Here is a 16318-nt window from a genome sequence, read left to right on the forward strand (position 1 = left end):
CCTCTCTTCTCAATGATCTCTCTCTTAGAGTTGTCCCTCCCTGACTTTCACTGGAATTTTACCCCTTGGCTACATCAGCCATAGCAGCATAGTCACTTGACCTGGTAAGTATAATCTTTTATAAAACCATGTCTTGATCATATATCTCCCTTTAGAAACAGCCCCCTTCCTCTGCTCCCATTATAAGCTAAACTTTTTAATTGGTTTTTCTCGACTTCTTCACCTCCCACTCATCTCGCTCAATTTGGGCTTATGGAAATTACCATTTCACTGAATCTATCTATGTCCAAGTCAAGAGAGATTACTATCTTCTTCAGCCTCCCAACAGCATTGATAACAAATGATGATTCTACATCCTCAGACATGGTCTTCTCTTAATTCTGCATTGCAATACTGTTCTACTTCCCCTCTCACCCATGGCTGCTGTCTCTCAGTCTTATTTGCTAACCTCTCTTCTGCTAGACCTCTAACTGTTGGGGTTTCCCAAATCCTAATCATATGACCCATTTTCTTTTCTATCTTTACCCTCTGCCTAAATCAGGTGTTTCTAACCTCTTCTGAGTCCCTTTGGAAGTCAAGTGTAGGCTATGAACTCTTTCTCAGAATACTATGTTTAAATGTACAAAATAGTGCAGCAAACCACCATGACATGTCCTATGTAACAAACCTGCACATTCTACACATGTACTCCAGAACTTAAAGTATAATAAAAAAAATGCATAAAATAAAATTTGTAGAATTATACAGGAAACAAATTATATTAAAATTGTAGTTATCAAAATATTTCAAAATAAATGCATGATATTTATTTTTATTAACCCCGAAATAAGACAATATATTCTAAGTGCAAGTAACTTTAAAAGTGTACCTTATTTTAAAAGATCAGGGTAAACTTGTTTCTTAACTTGATAAGAACATTACATTGTGGGGTTGTGATTGACAGGATCACATGTTTGTTATTGTTATGAAGGACATTTTGTCAATTTCAAATTTAGGTTTAATGTTTATAAGTATTGAAACTCTTGATTAGTTAAGGGATGTATGTGTGTGTGTGTAGCAACAAGGATGTCTTAGTTTATTTGGGCTATTATAACAAGATAGCATAGACTGGGTGGTTTATAAACAACAGAAAATTATTTCTTTTAGTTCTGAAGTCTGGGAAGTTGGTGATCGAGGTGCTAGTGATTTATCGCCTGATGAATGCCATCTTCTGATTCATAGAAGGAGTCTTTTCACTGCATCCTTACATGGTGGAAGGCGTGAACGAGCTCTTTTGGGCCTATTTCATAAGGACACTAATCCCATTCATGAGGGCTTTCCATGACCTAATCACCTTTCAAGAGCCTCCCACCTCCTAACAGTATAACTTTGGTATAAGCATCACTTTCAACATATAAATTTTTGGAGGACACAAACATTTAAATTGTAACATAAAAATTAAAGTTTTTTAAGCTTATTTTACAAGGCCAATATAAGCTTGCCTCAAAAGATACCAGAATCCTCAAAGGTTTTTTGAGTTAAACCCTACCTATAATGATTTTGAGCCTAAGATCAAATATTATAAACTAGGACAATGTTTTCAATACAGTTTATATCAGAAAGTAAAGAATTCTGGGTATATGGTTCAAGTTTAATACTATTGAAATAGAAGTAATTTCCAAAAGGGTACTAAACAGTTTCCAGATATTTATAGATGTCTATTTTCAAAGAAATGGATAGTTGTCTAAGGGTAAAATATTTCAAAGTTTGGCAAGGATGTCAGTTTCTCTATTGATCTTACAAATCAGCTATATATTCTAGAAAGATTATAATATTATTTAAAGTAGAAAGCCTCATAATCTTGAAAGTTTTAGCCCATCCACTTAGCTAAAAACAGTTGTCATGAAAGCCAACCCACGCATAAATAGTTTTTTCAAAGTATTCTGAATGCAGAATTTCTTTTCAGAAAATTAAGTAGTTGCCCTTAACTTAAACAAGCACTTAAATCTTACCCCTCAGCCCCAAAATGAATTCACATATTTATGGTCAATTGATTTTCAACAAAAATGCCAACAACACATGATGAGAAAGGGCAGTGTCTTCCAACAGTAGGGCTGGGAAAACTGGATGTCTTCATGCAGGAGAATGCAATTAGGCCCTCATCTCATACCATAAACAAAAATCGTCTAAAACAAAAATTTAAATGTAAGACCCAAAACCATAAAACCACTAGAAAAAAATATCAGGGAAAAGCTTCATGACATTGGTGTGGGCAATACTTTTTTTTGAATATGATTCTAAAAGCACAGGTAACAAAAGAAAAAAGTAGACAAATAAGCTAACATCAAATTTAAAAGCTTCTTTGCAGCAAAGGAAACATTAACAGAGTGAAGAGAGTATCTATTATATTGAAGAATATATTTGCAAACCATATATCTGATAATGGGTTAATATCCAAAATGTATGTGGAACTCTTATAACACAATAATAAGGAAACAAATAACTAGATTAAAAATAACAAAGGACTTACATAGACATTTCCCCAAAAAAGACATACAAATGGCCAACAGGTATACGTCAAGGTGCTCAGCATTGAGCCAGTATAGGAAAAAACTCAGTCCCGGCAGATAAGAGACATAGTAACCTAGGCCCTCCTGCCCTCCTCCATAGGCCTCAAATGTCCGAGCATTTCCCTGCCCTACCTTCCTGCCTCCCTTAACAAGCTGACCCAAGTCAGGAAGTAGAAAGCTGCCTCTTCTTAACTTAGCTGACAGGGCTGAATTCCTAACCATAAAAAGAAGAAACCATTTATATCCTTGAGTGATGTCTTCCAAGGTTGCTGAGGTAAGACTCTGGCATTCCCAATAACAACCAGACCAGATCCAGCCAACCAAAGACAAGATGAGTGAATTCCAGCACTGACCTTTCATGAAGTTTTTCCTCATTATAGTCTCATTATAACACTGAAAAATCACACCCAGGGGTGGTGATTTAACATGCTAATGAGACCTATGACACATGAAGAAATATGTTATCAAACTGTGCAGGTGCTAACAGTTTCCTGCCTCCATATGCCCACACATAGCTCCTTTTCTCACTGCAGCTTCCTTAAAATGACAAGATCCAAGCCCTTTGGGGAGCTGGCACTGGGATCTATGTTCTGTACACTTCTCCCCTGCATTGCGTGAGCTGGAAGCCTATTAAAACCTTGCCTAAGAAAAATTTCTGTTTGGCCTCATGTTCATTCCTGTTTACTTGAGAGCCTAGAACTCAAGAGTCTGAGCTGCAGTAAAACCATCACTAATCATCAGGGAGATGCAAATAAAACCACAATGACATATTACCTCACACCTGTGAGAATGGCTATAATAAAAAAGACAAAAGGTCACAATTGTTAACAAGAATCTGGAGTAAAAGAATCCCAGTACACCATTGGTAGCAATGTAATTCAGTACAGCCATTACGGAAAATGGTAGGCAAGTTCTTCAAAAAATTAAAAATGGAACTACCATATGATCCAGCAATCCTACTTCTGGGTATATATTCAAATGAATTGAAATAAGAATCTCTAAGATACATCTGAACTCCTGTGTGCATTGTAGCATTATTCAAATAGCCAAAATATAGAATTAATGTAAGTGTACATCAATAAATGAATGGATAAAGAAAATATGGCATATATACACAAGGGAACAGTATTCGGCCATTAAAAAATAGTGAAAAACTGCCATTTGCAACAACAGGGATGAACCTGGGGGACATTATGTTAAGTGAAATAAGACAAATACTGTATCATCTCACTTACGTGTGGAATGCAAAAAGGTTGAACTCATAGAAACAGAGAGTAGAATGTTGGTTATCAAGAATTGGAAGTGGGGGACTTTGGGAGATGTTGGTCAATAGATACAAAATTTCAGTTATTGGCTGTCAATTAAGTAAATCATAGGATATTTAAGCAATTTGTAAGACAAGTGAAATAAAACAAGTTTTTTTTTCAATTTGTCCATTTTTTAGCACTTTTTATTGCTTTAACCCTCAGGTAGACACAAGATTTCAGGAGGAGTTTAGAACCATGCTCTTCTAGGAGTGTGAATATTTTTGAGCATGGAATTTCATAGCTTTTTGTGTCTGTGCCTTACTACAAATAATCATTCTCATTTCTGATATACATAATTTTCTCACAGTTACTTTTAAAATACACACTATATTCATGAAAAAGTAATCACAAATACCCATTTTACAACACAAAAAATACAAAAAAGGAATTTGAAGAAATAAATAAGTAAATGAAAGAGAAGTTGACACTCACAGAAGGTATCCAACTTTGTAAAACCTTTATTACTGCACAATATGTTAGCAATAATGAATGACTTTAACACGCTTCAATAATTGTCTCAACAGTCAAATATATTCAACATTACCTGGGCTGTGTATCTCCATACAAAGTTGCCAAAGGAGAGTTAATAATTTTTATTTGAACCATCCAGTATTTGCACACTTAAACAATTAAAAACCTTTCATCTCTTTCCAGGTATTAAGCAACAAGATTTCATTGTTTGTTGTCTTCCTTGCTCTAGCATTTTTTCTCTACCATGTATTAGTTTTGAACATACTATGCATTTCACTTATCTCCACCAAGAATGTAAGCTCCACGAGGACAGAGATTTTTCTTAATCACTGCCATTTTCTTAATGCCTAGAATACTGACTATATGTTAAAGGAAAACTGTTGTTTTCCAAGTACCTCATTTTGTTCACCATCTTTCACTATTATGAAATTAGGCCCTAAGTTGAGTGATACATTCACAATTGAATTCCTCATTCCCTCTAGTTCTGCAAGAGTTTCTATCAATTCCTTATCATTTTATCATTGCTTTTAAATTAAAAGCAATTGGTCAAGGGACTAATAAGTTTAAAATCAGTCTCTCTTTTCACTATATAGGTCAGTAGAACAGGCTACATAATTGGTGAGGTCTCATGCAAAATGAAAAGTGAAAGCCTCTTGTTAAAAAAATATTAAGGATCTCAAGATGACAGCAGAGCATTGAACTGAGTATGGACCCGATGTGATTGTACAGGTCACACCCACCATCCTGGCCCTTTAGGCAGGGATTTGTTAGAGCTAAATTTTTGAAAACCTACAAAAGAAACACAAGGTTTAATAATCAGGATTCTATTTTTATGTTTTCTCATGTCCACATCCCATGATGAGTCTGTGCTGCAAAGGTTTGAAGATTCTAAAAATGAACAGAATTTAAATCATAAATTACATCAACTACATAACTGCTTTTCTGGTTCCAAGTTGACCTTTTGGTCTATGAATTTCCATCTAATTACAATTATTTATTGGGACATTATCCCATCTAATTATTTTAATAATTCAAGACCAAAATTCTCACTGGTGTGATCTTTTTTAGGACATTTATTTATCATATAAATAGTCACTATTTAAAGGGAAAAATCAGCTAAAGATGCTCATTCATTTAACAAAAGTTTATTAAAAATTTATATATGCAAATTATGGTGCTTGTTTTTTTAAGGCATTATAAGACAAGAAAGAAGGCTAATTTACCAGAAATCAACTTGCCTGAAGCTAATTAGTCCAATAATCAGTTTGCTGAATGACTAATTAGCTAAATTTGCCAAATTAGATGACTGCAGTTTAATAGAAGTATTTACCAGCTTTCATAAGATCATTTAATTTGAGTAACTAATGGTGATACATATAGAAAAAATTATATATACATATAATATTGGATACATATGTATGTATATAATATGCATACCTAATACATACTTTATATATATTTAACTTATTCTAAGAAGACTAAGTGTGAAAGAAAGTGAAGCTATCTCAAAGAACCTAGTATAGAGAACTATGCAATTAGTATGTGTTATATAGAAAAATAAAATAGGACACCATATAGTAACCATATTGTATTTTCAATGTTGCATGCCATTTGCTGGTTAATATACTGTCTAAAAATCTGGTGAAAAAATATTTTAAAAGTTTGGCAAACAGGTCAACATAAAAAATTCTAAGCACTTTATTGATATACCCAACACTTAGAAGTTTTCCTCTTTGCTATAAATGTTCTATTTACAAAAAATTTTAAACTAATAAAAAAGTGCATAGGATCATACCTACACTTAAATTCAAACATTGATTAAAATTTGCCAGTTTTATTTTCAGCAAAATCATTTCGAAGTAAATTCCAGACATGAAGATATTCCAACCCCAAATACCTTAGCATGCAATTCCATCACTTAATAACACTCCTTAAGTATGATACCACTAGTATACCTAATGAAATGAACACTTCCATAATACCTTTTAGTACTTGGTACTTAATCCATATTCATTTTCCCTAATTTGTTCTGCAAACGTCTTTCATAGCTTTTACTTTTTTTATTTTTACAAACCAGGATCTAATAAAAGCTTATGCATTGTTATTTGGGCAATAATCATTTAAGTATCTTGTAAAAACACATAACATTTCCAAATGTAGAAACTGCAAATTAGGTGAGTGAAGCTTCTCACCATTTTTTTTTTTTTTTTAGACGAAATCTCACTCTGTTGCCCAGCCTGGAGTGCAGTGGTGCAATCTCTCAATCTCTGCTCACTACAACCTCTGCCTCTCGGATTCAAGCAATTCTCCTTCCTCAGCCTCCAGAGTAGCTGGGATTACAAGGCATGTGCCACTCCACCTGGCTAATTTTTGTACTTTTAGTAGAGACGGGATTTCACCATGTTGGCCAGGATGATCTTGAACTCCTGACCTCAAGTGATCCGCCCACCCCCTCCCAAGGTGGTGGAATTACAGGTGTGAGCCACCACGCCCAGCCGCTTCTCACCTTTTAATAGAGTAGGAAGAGGTGGGCAATCAAGAGAACCTGAGGTTAGGTTACTAAGAACAGTTGGAGGATTTGGAATTAGCCCGTGGGGGCGGGGGGTGCATTCAGTGGGGAATAATAAACTGCATTCCCAAGAAAGTCAGAGACACCTGGGTTTCATTTCTGCTTTCTGGCATCCCAGAAACAGGTGAGCAGTCCCGGGCCTCCCTCCATGTCAACAGTAAGCCCTCGCCCTAAGTCTACTGAACTAGGGGGCAGTGGAGGGGCTAAGAGAACTGGCTTTGGAGTCTCTCTGCTTAAGTCCTCACTCTGTACTTGGGTGTAGGTCCTTGGACAAGTCACCCAACATTTCTGTGCCTCAGTCTACTGCTTGGGAAAACGGGCATGATAACAATAGTAACAGTTCTATTGGAACTACTGTCTGTATAACACTAGATGCCGTGTGTGGGACATGCTGAGAGATCAGTAAATATAATTGTCAAGTAAAGAGATAGCACAATCTCATATGAATGTGAAGGGGTGAAAACGCGTGGGGTTTGTGTATTAGGTGGATTTATAGGCCCACCTGGGGAGGATTAATGACCAATTCAGATAGGCAAATGATAGTATGCAGGGAAAGAGAGAAAACAGAAAAGAAAAAAAAAAAGAAAATAGAGGAAGAGATCTAGGGAGACCTCAACGACCATTGATTCCTTTCGTCAAAAGGAATAGGGCCCTTATACCTATGGGGACAGCCTTGGGAAGGCAGCACCCGGGTTTGAGTGTGGAGGTTTGATTATCACTGACTGGCCCGGCCCCGGCTTGGTTCTTCCGTGAAGGTTCGTGTGTGTGTGTGTTTGTGTGTGTGTGTTGGGGGGGGGCAGTGTGCGCTAGCGCGCGGCCAGGCTTGGTTCTCCGTTGAAGGTTTTTTTGTGTGTAGTGTGTGTGTGTGTGTGTGTGTGTGTGTGTGTGTGTGTGTGTGTGCGCGCGCGCGCAAATCCCAAAGGCGCAGCCCGAGAGCGGGGGCGGAGCGGGCCCCTGGCGGTCCAGTTCCCCTGCGCTCCCGGGGCGAGGCGCGCGCACCAGCGAGTCGTACGCAGTCCCAGGAGCGGAGCTCCAGCACTGGCGCCAGCTGCGAGCGGAGGGCACCGACTCCGCGGAACTGGCTTTGCAATGGGACACCTGTGGCTCCTGGGGATTTGGGGCCTCTGGGGGCTGCTCCTGTGTGCCGCGAATCCCCGCACAGGTAACCTTTTGGGAATGCTAGAGAGGCTAACACGAGAGGCCCGCGTAGACACTACCTCTGCTCCCGGGGTTCTGGGAGTGGCGGGACCACCTGGCATCTGGCTGAGGTTGTGAGTTACAGGACGAACCTGGGGACACCAGGACCTGGATAGCAGGCCTAGCAAACAGAGACAGACGCAGAGAGAGAGAGAGAGAGACAGAGACAGACACAAGGGACACAGAGAAAGAGATTGTGAGAAATTGCCTTTAACTCATCAGTGCTGCTACTTGAATGATGAAATCTCCCACCAGCACCCCCAAAGTGACACAAGTGACAGGACATTGAAATTTGGTGGAGGTGTGGGGACTGGGAAGACGCAACCTGATTCTGTTTTCCTCCACTCTTCCTGGGTCGCTTTCCCCACAGAAGAAAGGGCAACAACTCCCCCACTCCCTGTAGGATGGGGATGGGCCCTCGTGGCAGGTGTCAGTCATTTCCAGGGGCAGCTGCCTGGTGTCTTCAAAGTAATACCCAGAAGAGGGCTGGGAAGAGACTGATAAGAAATTGGAGTTGTCTGTAGAGATAACAGGAGGATGAACCTGAGATAGGCGAGGAGCAGCACTGTCTGGAGATAGGATCCAGCTTCCTCACTGGAGTTTCCTACTCTTGGCTATGGGCTGCCCTGAGATAATGAATGTGCGGCAGCAATAATGTCTTGGAGCTCTTGGCAAAGACATACCCGAAAAACAGAGGCATTGGGTCTGGGGCCTTGGAACTGGTCTCCTTTATGTTGGACAGTTTTTGTGTTTTTTTTTTTTTAACTGTAGGTGAAGTCCATTTGAACCCTTTTTAAGACAGAAATGAACTATCCAATCATAATTCCCTTAACCTTTTTGTATACATCCATTTCAAGAAATTGATTACTTCTGTGGCCTTTCTTTGTATCATCACTTAAATTTTCTCTACCTACTTTGAAAATTTCTTTTAGGACTCCAGTAATTACTAGATTACAGTGTAAGCAGAAAATACACACCTCTATCCACTGTGTAGCTTTGCGTTGTTTTAAAGAATTATTTGCAGTACTCCAAAGGAGTAGCTTACACACCCCTGCTTGCCCAGGCAGTTCCTTCTATCTAGAACTATCTTTATCTTTCTGTTGACTGGTCCAATCTAACTATAATCCATATTTACCCTAAAAAATGTGGAAGGGGCATCTTTCTTTATAGAAGCCAGTGCAACACAAGCAGTGTGGGTGACATGCTCCTTGAGTCACTCATGGCCTCTATGCACTCCTCTGTCTCTTAGTACTGTCTAAGCTAAGCTTTTGGAAAGTTAGGACTGTTACACATTTCTGTATCTCCAGGAAGCCAACACAGTTTGTTGAATGAATTAGTGACCTTTGTATAAAGAACTTGCTGTCATCAGGAGGCTAGAAAGATCCCAGAAATAATCTTTCCTGAAGCCACGCTCCCTCACAGAAAACAATTTCTTCTCAAAACCAACATTTCTCTGTGTACTTGGTCTAGTCGTTCAACCTACCTAGCACTGCATTTCTTGTGTGCTCATAATGACCTGATTCTTCTTGGTGTCTGCTGTTATGTGAGCTGTTTAGCATAGCTATAGATCTGCAGTTAGCAGGGCACTACATGAAATTAAGGATTTAATAAATGTTTTATAATATGATAAATAAGTGATGAAAATGATCATGTGTTATTTTTGCTCTTGGTAGCACCTAAGATAGTGCTTTGCACAAAGCTAGTGAGTATTAACCAAGAATGACTCTGTCAAGTCATTGGTAGAGCCAAAAATAAAACTTGGGTGAATTTTACTTTCAGTCCTGTAAACTTCACAATGTTTACAACAATCTAGCCTTGTGGTATATGTTACAAATTTTGGTGATTGAAATTAAGAACCTAGTAATTTTACCTCTACTATATTTTAATATTTTCAGATGGCTCTGAAATAATCCCCAAAGTCACAGAAATAATACCTAAATATGGCAGCATAAATGGAGCAACAAGGCTGACTATCAGAGGAGAAGGTATGGTTGCTTTTTTGTTTGCCAAAATTGAAGTATTTTAAAGACTATTTCATATTTAGAGCTTTATGGTTAAAAACAAACAAACACCACTGGAGTTGTTTCTTCACTTGGCCGGAGTAGTAAAACTCTATCTTCTTTGATAGCTAGTGAAATTCCCAAGAGTCTTTATCAACTTGATCATCTGAATTCTTATTACACTTACTTGCTTAGCATCAATATCTGGATTAATGACTGAACTACAAGGAATGCAGTTAACCCAACTCAGCAATTATTTGCTTTATTCTTCATGGATCTAATAACATTTAATTTAATATTAAAACATCTTGTGGGTATTGGATAGAATGTTGATAAGAGAGTATAATAGAGAACTAGTATGTTAATGAAAGAGGACAGGCAATAGAAAACTTTGGATTCCTTCTGCCATCCAACCCCAGGCTTCATAAAGGCAGAGGTCACACATCGTTTCCCTTTTCCTTGCCTGGTCTTAGGATGAAACATAGAAGGCAATCAGTAAATATATTTAATGCACAGCTTTTCCTAGGATTAAATAGAAATATGTGTTTCTTTCAGCCGTAAGACCTTTGCAATAGAAATGATATTAATATTCAGATACTTAGGAATTTTTGAAGAATAAGAAACATTTAAAAATATTAGCAAAATCTATTGTTTTTTAAGAAATGAAAAGTTTTATAGTTAACAAAGATATTTAATTATTTTGTCATATAATGTAATATCTTAATGCTTCTATTTCTGCAGAATTCAATCTCTTGATGATGTGCTTAAAATGGTTTATGCCTCTACATTATGAACAATATATTTTGGATTGAAGTGTTATTTTTTAGAGTTAAGATCTGTGAACAATGTATTTGTTAAATATATTGTTTCTTATATATAGATCATTTTAAAGATAACTTTAACCATATGTTTCTTATACTGTGAATTGCTCTTAAGATGGTATGCTTGAAAGTTATTGGGTTTTAACAGAAATTTAAATGCCATGAGAGAAATGCCCAAATTAAGAAAGAAGAAAAAGAAAAAAGAAAACACCCAGCCATTTTTTTCTGTTTCCAGACCTGAACATTTTCTGATCTAGGAACTATGGCTTGAATTTAAGCATATAGACCCAGATCATCCCTAGTTTGAAATAAGAAAAACAAAATATTCTCTTCTTATGGCATTTTGGAAAGATATCCTTTTAGATCTAGCTAAAATGTGATCTTTTCTCTTGTGTGGATGTTTTGTGGCAATTAGGCTGAGGACACTTAAGTACAAAGCCCAGAGTGTCATATAGTAAATTTCTACTTTTCCCATCAGTCCCAGTTTCTGGATATGTTTAGCATTGCAGATGCTTATACCTCCTGATTTGTCTTATAGTCCCCTGTCTTAACTACACACTGCAGATGACTAAAAACGTGTCTTTCTCAGAGACTGAGTCTAAATACTGCCTTATAGAGGCAGAGAATAGAATAGTGTTCATCGGAAACTGGGAGAAGAGGAAGTGGAGGAGGGGTATTGGTCAAAGGTACAAAATTTCAGTTATGCAAAATGAATAAATACTAGAGACCTACTGTACAGCATGGAGCCTATAGTTAGCAATACTGCATTGTATACCTAAATGTTTAGCATTGTATACCTAAATGCTTACAAGGAGAAATCTTGTTACATATTCTTATCAAAATTTTTTTTAAAATAAATAGTGCAGGAGGAAACTTTTGGAGGCAGGTGGTCTGTTTATGACTTTGCTTATGGTTATAGTTTTATGGTTATATACGTATACCCAAACTCACAAAATTGTATGCATTAAATATATATAGTTTTTGTATGTCAATCATACCTCAATAAAGTGGTTTAAAATAAATTTAAAAATGCTATTTTAATATAGGCTTTTGGGTACCCCTAATATGTACAGAATGATATCTACAAAATGATAATGAATTTCCAAAACACACCAGAGGTTCTATAGCTACATGGATGAACTTAAACAAAGTTTATTTGGAGGGACTATATTCATATAAATCACCAGTGTTGTCTCTGATAGATTCTCTGTTTTTAGAATTGTATGCAGTGCTAATTTATCAATCAAACAAGAACAATTTCTAAAAGGAATTGTAAATTCTGGATGACTACCTAACTATTGGTTTCATACTACTTTTTAAAATGTTTTATTTTTGTAAATGTCATTATAAAATAGTAAAATATTATAGAAACACTTGACTTAGAAAGTGAGTTCTCTGAAATTCTAGCCAGTGGAAAGATCTACTGTTAACATTTTAGTGTATCCAAATGACTTTTGACTATTTCCAAACATAGTATAGTATTGACTTGCAAACATATGCCACAGCATTACTTTGTTTAAAAGGCTGTGTTTGGGCTGGGCACGTTGCTCTCTGCCTGTAATCAAAGTGCTTTGGGAAGCTAAGGCAGGAGGATCACTTGAGGCCAGGAGTTTGAGACTAGCCTGGGCAACCAGCCTGGGCAGCATAGCAAGACCCTGGCTCTACAAATGAAACATTTAAAACATTTGTCTAACATGATGGCCTGCATGCCTGTAGTCCTAGCTACTTGGGAGGCTAAGGTGAGAGGATTCTTTGAGGCCAGGAGTTCAAGGCTGCAGTGAGCTATGATTGCACCACTGTACTCCAGTCTGGGTGATAGAGTGAAATCCTGCTTTGAAAACAAAAAAACCTCATAAGACTATGCTTCAGGAGATATAGATACATTATTTTACTTTTATGATGCCCAAGCCAAAGTGTTTTGAACAATGGCATGGTTCTAGAAATTATTATAACTCCTTCTGAGATGACTTGTTTGATTAAGAGCATTATAATTTTGGTAAGTTCTGGACTGTTTGTACTATATTGTCTTTGTTACTTTATAGTCATAACTTGTATTTCTTAATTGTCTTCTTTGATAGTTATCATGTTTGGTTTTACTTAAAAAAATCAGTAAGATAAGAGGAATGACATTTTACTTTTGACTCCTTTTCTAGCTATTTCCTTTACAATTTCTGGCACAAACATTTTTTGTTGAAATGAAGTGTCGAATTATATACTTTTAATAATATTACAGAAAGCATATGGACTTTGGTTCAGTCTGACTGGCTTTCAATTACACCTTTGCCACTTCATATCGTATGACTGGGGCGAGTTACTTCGCTGAGCCTCAGCTTCCTCATGTGGCCAACAAACGTGAAAAAATGCTCATCATCACTGGTCATTAGAGAAATACAAATCAAAACAACTTTGAGATACCATCTCATACCAGTTAGAATGGCGATCGTTGAAAAATCTGGAGACAACAGATGCTGGAGATGATGTGGAGAAATAGGAATGCATTTACATTGTTGATGGGAGTGTAAATTGGTTCAACCATTGTGTAAGACAGTGTGACAATTCCTAAAGGATCTAGAAATAGAAATACCATTTGACCCAGCAATCCCATTACTGGGTATATACTCAAAGGATTATAAATCATTCTATTATAAAGACACATGCACATGTATGTTCACTGTGGCACTGTTTACAATAGCAAGGACCTGGAACCAACCCAAATGCCCATCAAAGATAGACTGGACAAAAAAAATGTAACACATATACACCATGGAATATTATGCAGCCCTAAATAAGGATGAGTTCATGTCCTTTGCAGGGACATGGATGAATCTGGAAAGCATCATTCGCAGCAAACTGACACAAGAACAGAAAACCAAACACCGCATGTTCTCACTCATAGGCAGGTGTTGAACAATGAAAACACATGGACATAGGGAGAGGAACATCACACACTGGGGTTTGTTGAGGGGTGGAGGGCTAGGGGAGGGATAGCAGGGTGTGGGGAGATTGGGGAGGGATAACATTAGGAGAAATACCTGATGTAGGTGATGCGGGGGTGGAGGCAGCAAACCACCACAGCATGTGTATACCTATGTAACAATCCTGCAAGATCGACACGTGTACCCCAGAACTTAAAGTATAATTGAAAAAATGGACTATTAATTCCTACTTCTTAGGACTGTTGTGAATATTGAAAAGAATGCTACATCTAAGGTATAGTAGAAACTATATATTAGAGCTATTTTTGTTTGCATTATTCTTTGCATTTATGTTATAGGTCTGGTTTAATTCCTTAGGAGTTGGCTTCCATCCATCACACTGTATGTTTCTTTCCCATTGTTTTGAGTGTTACAACTTTCAAGCAGGTTAATACACTCTTAACACTCCTTTTTTAACTAGAGAAAGCAAAAGAGCCTGCATTCTTCATGACTAGTGCTAGTTTTAATAACACTGACATTTTCCATGAGAGCAGCCAGGCATTCCTTTTGGATTGCTGTTATCAGGAGACCCAGGTTTGTGTGCTTGGCAATTCCTGTCTCCAGTTTTTCTGCAAAAGAAAAAAAAATACATCAACATGTCAGGAATTTCCATCTGAAGCCTCAACCTTTTCCATTTCCCGGGTACACTCAGTCTTTCCTGTAATCTTTGTGCTTTGGAGTACTTCCAGAGGTGGTGTTTTTATCCTCAATCATTTGTTTAGAATTATACTTTTTTTTTTTTTGAGACAGAGTTTCGCTCTCGTTGCCTAGGCTGGAGTGCAGTGGCGTGATCTCAGTTTACTGCAACCTCTATCTTATGGATTCAAGAGATTCTCCTGCCTCAGCTTCCTGAGTAGCTGGGATTACAGGCACCTGCCACCACACCCAGCTAATTTTTTGTGTAGTAGAGACGGGGTTTCGCCATGTTGGCCAGGTTGGTCTTGAGCTCCTGACTTCAGGTGATACGCCTGCCTCGGTCTCCCAAAGTGCTGGGATTACAGGCATGAGTCGTAGTGTCTGCCCTAGAATTATACTTTTAAGTTAAAATTCTTTAAAACAAGATTTTTTTGTATTTTTAATGCTTTAGAATTAGTTTAAAAGTCAGAAATAATTATATATTTGTTTTTTGAGCAATATTAATATTCATAAATTATTGTGGATTTGGTTCATTATTTCCCCATAGATTTTACTCCTAGGACTTTTTCACATATGCTGTATATATTTGACATTATAGTAACTCCTAAGCTGAAAATGATATCGTCTTTTGTTGGCATTATTTTTCAGAATGGTAGTTGTCTTAAGAATGCTGAAGAACAGATCCACATTACCTATCATTGATGTGACATGTACATGATAGGAATATGAATATATATATGTATCTCACATCTGGAACATCATAAGTAAAACTTTCCATTCTTTAGTTGGTTGTCGGGAACTCTTCTGTGTGTTCCATACTCAATGTGAATGCCAAAGAGAAGCAAAATTGACAAAAGGAAAGAGTGGGTTTACATGTAACTTGCTTTGCAGTGTTCTCATGTCTTTTCACAGTTCCGTTTTAGCAATAACTGTCTTTCTAGATTCAAAATTGCAAAGTCAATACAAATGTCTCTCACATGTAAAATTAATATTTATATTGTACTTTAACTAATGCTGGATGAGTTGTTTGATTAAGCTTAGGAATAAAGTGATATTTATTAAAATCTCTACCCTTCATTGAGTTTCCATTTACTTTTTCTGTATATTAAGGAAAAGATAGCCTAGGAGCTAAGAACATAAGGGCTGTAGGAAGTCTCCAGCCTGGGTTTGAATCCCAGCTACCCACTTACTGATTCTGTTATTTTATTATTATTATTATGTTCTTATTTTTTTGAGACAGAGTCTCGCTCTGACACCCAGGCTGGAGTGCAATGGCACAATCTTGGCTCGCTGCAACCTCCACCTCCCAGGTTCAAGTGATTCTATGCCTCAGCCTCCCAAGTAGCTGGGATTACAGGCGGGTGCCACTGCATCACGCTAGTTTTTGGTAGAGACGGGGTTTCACCATATTGACCAGGCTGGTCTTGAATTCCTGACCTTAGGGGATCTGCTCGCCTCGGCCTCCCAAAGTGATGGGATTACAGGCGTGAGCCATTGCTCCTGGCCTCTGTGTTGTTTTTAAAATAGGATATTAATGATGAATGTAAATCTCAGGATTTTTGTGACAAATAATAAGAGCAGGTATCTATTGAGATCTTAGTGAATATCTGGTACCATGTTAAACATTGCAAATAAATGATCCTTTCTTATTCCTAACAATCCATTAAGATAGATTGTGGCCATTTTTCCGATGAGGAGACTAGGCCAAGAGGAGTTTTGTCTTGCCCAAGGTCATAATGGCAAGGAATTGTTACAGCTGAGATTCCAGGCCAGAACGTCAGTGTCCAAAGCCT

The 16318-nt window shown here is 37.4% G+C and overlaps 1 protein-coding gene across 1 annotated transcript in view; it reads left to right on the forward strand.

The window, feature by feature from the left end:
- Positions 1-7985: 7985 nt before the first annotated feature.
- Positions 7986-16318, forward strand: part of PKHD1L1 (PKHD1 like 1) — a 151828-nt gene continuing 143495 nt past the window's right edge. Inside the window, exons 1-2 of the mRNA XM_064384533.1 lie at positions 7986-8058; positions 9989-10078. Of these exons, the coding sequence (XP_064240603.1) occupies positions 7986-8058; positions 9989-10078 (163 nt within the window). The remainder of the gene's footprint in view (positions 8059-9988; positions 10079-16318) is intronic.

Source organism: Aotus nancymaae, unplaced genomic scaffold, assembly GCF_030222135.1.
Source record: "Aotus nancymaae isolate 86718 unplaced genomic scaffold, 86718_ANA_hifiasm-v0.15.2.pri h1tg000036l, whole genome shotgun sequence".
Taxonomy (NCBI): domain Eukaryota; kingdom Metazoa; phylum Chordata; class Mammalia; order Primates; family Aotidae; genus Aotus; species Aotus nancymaae.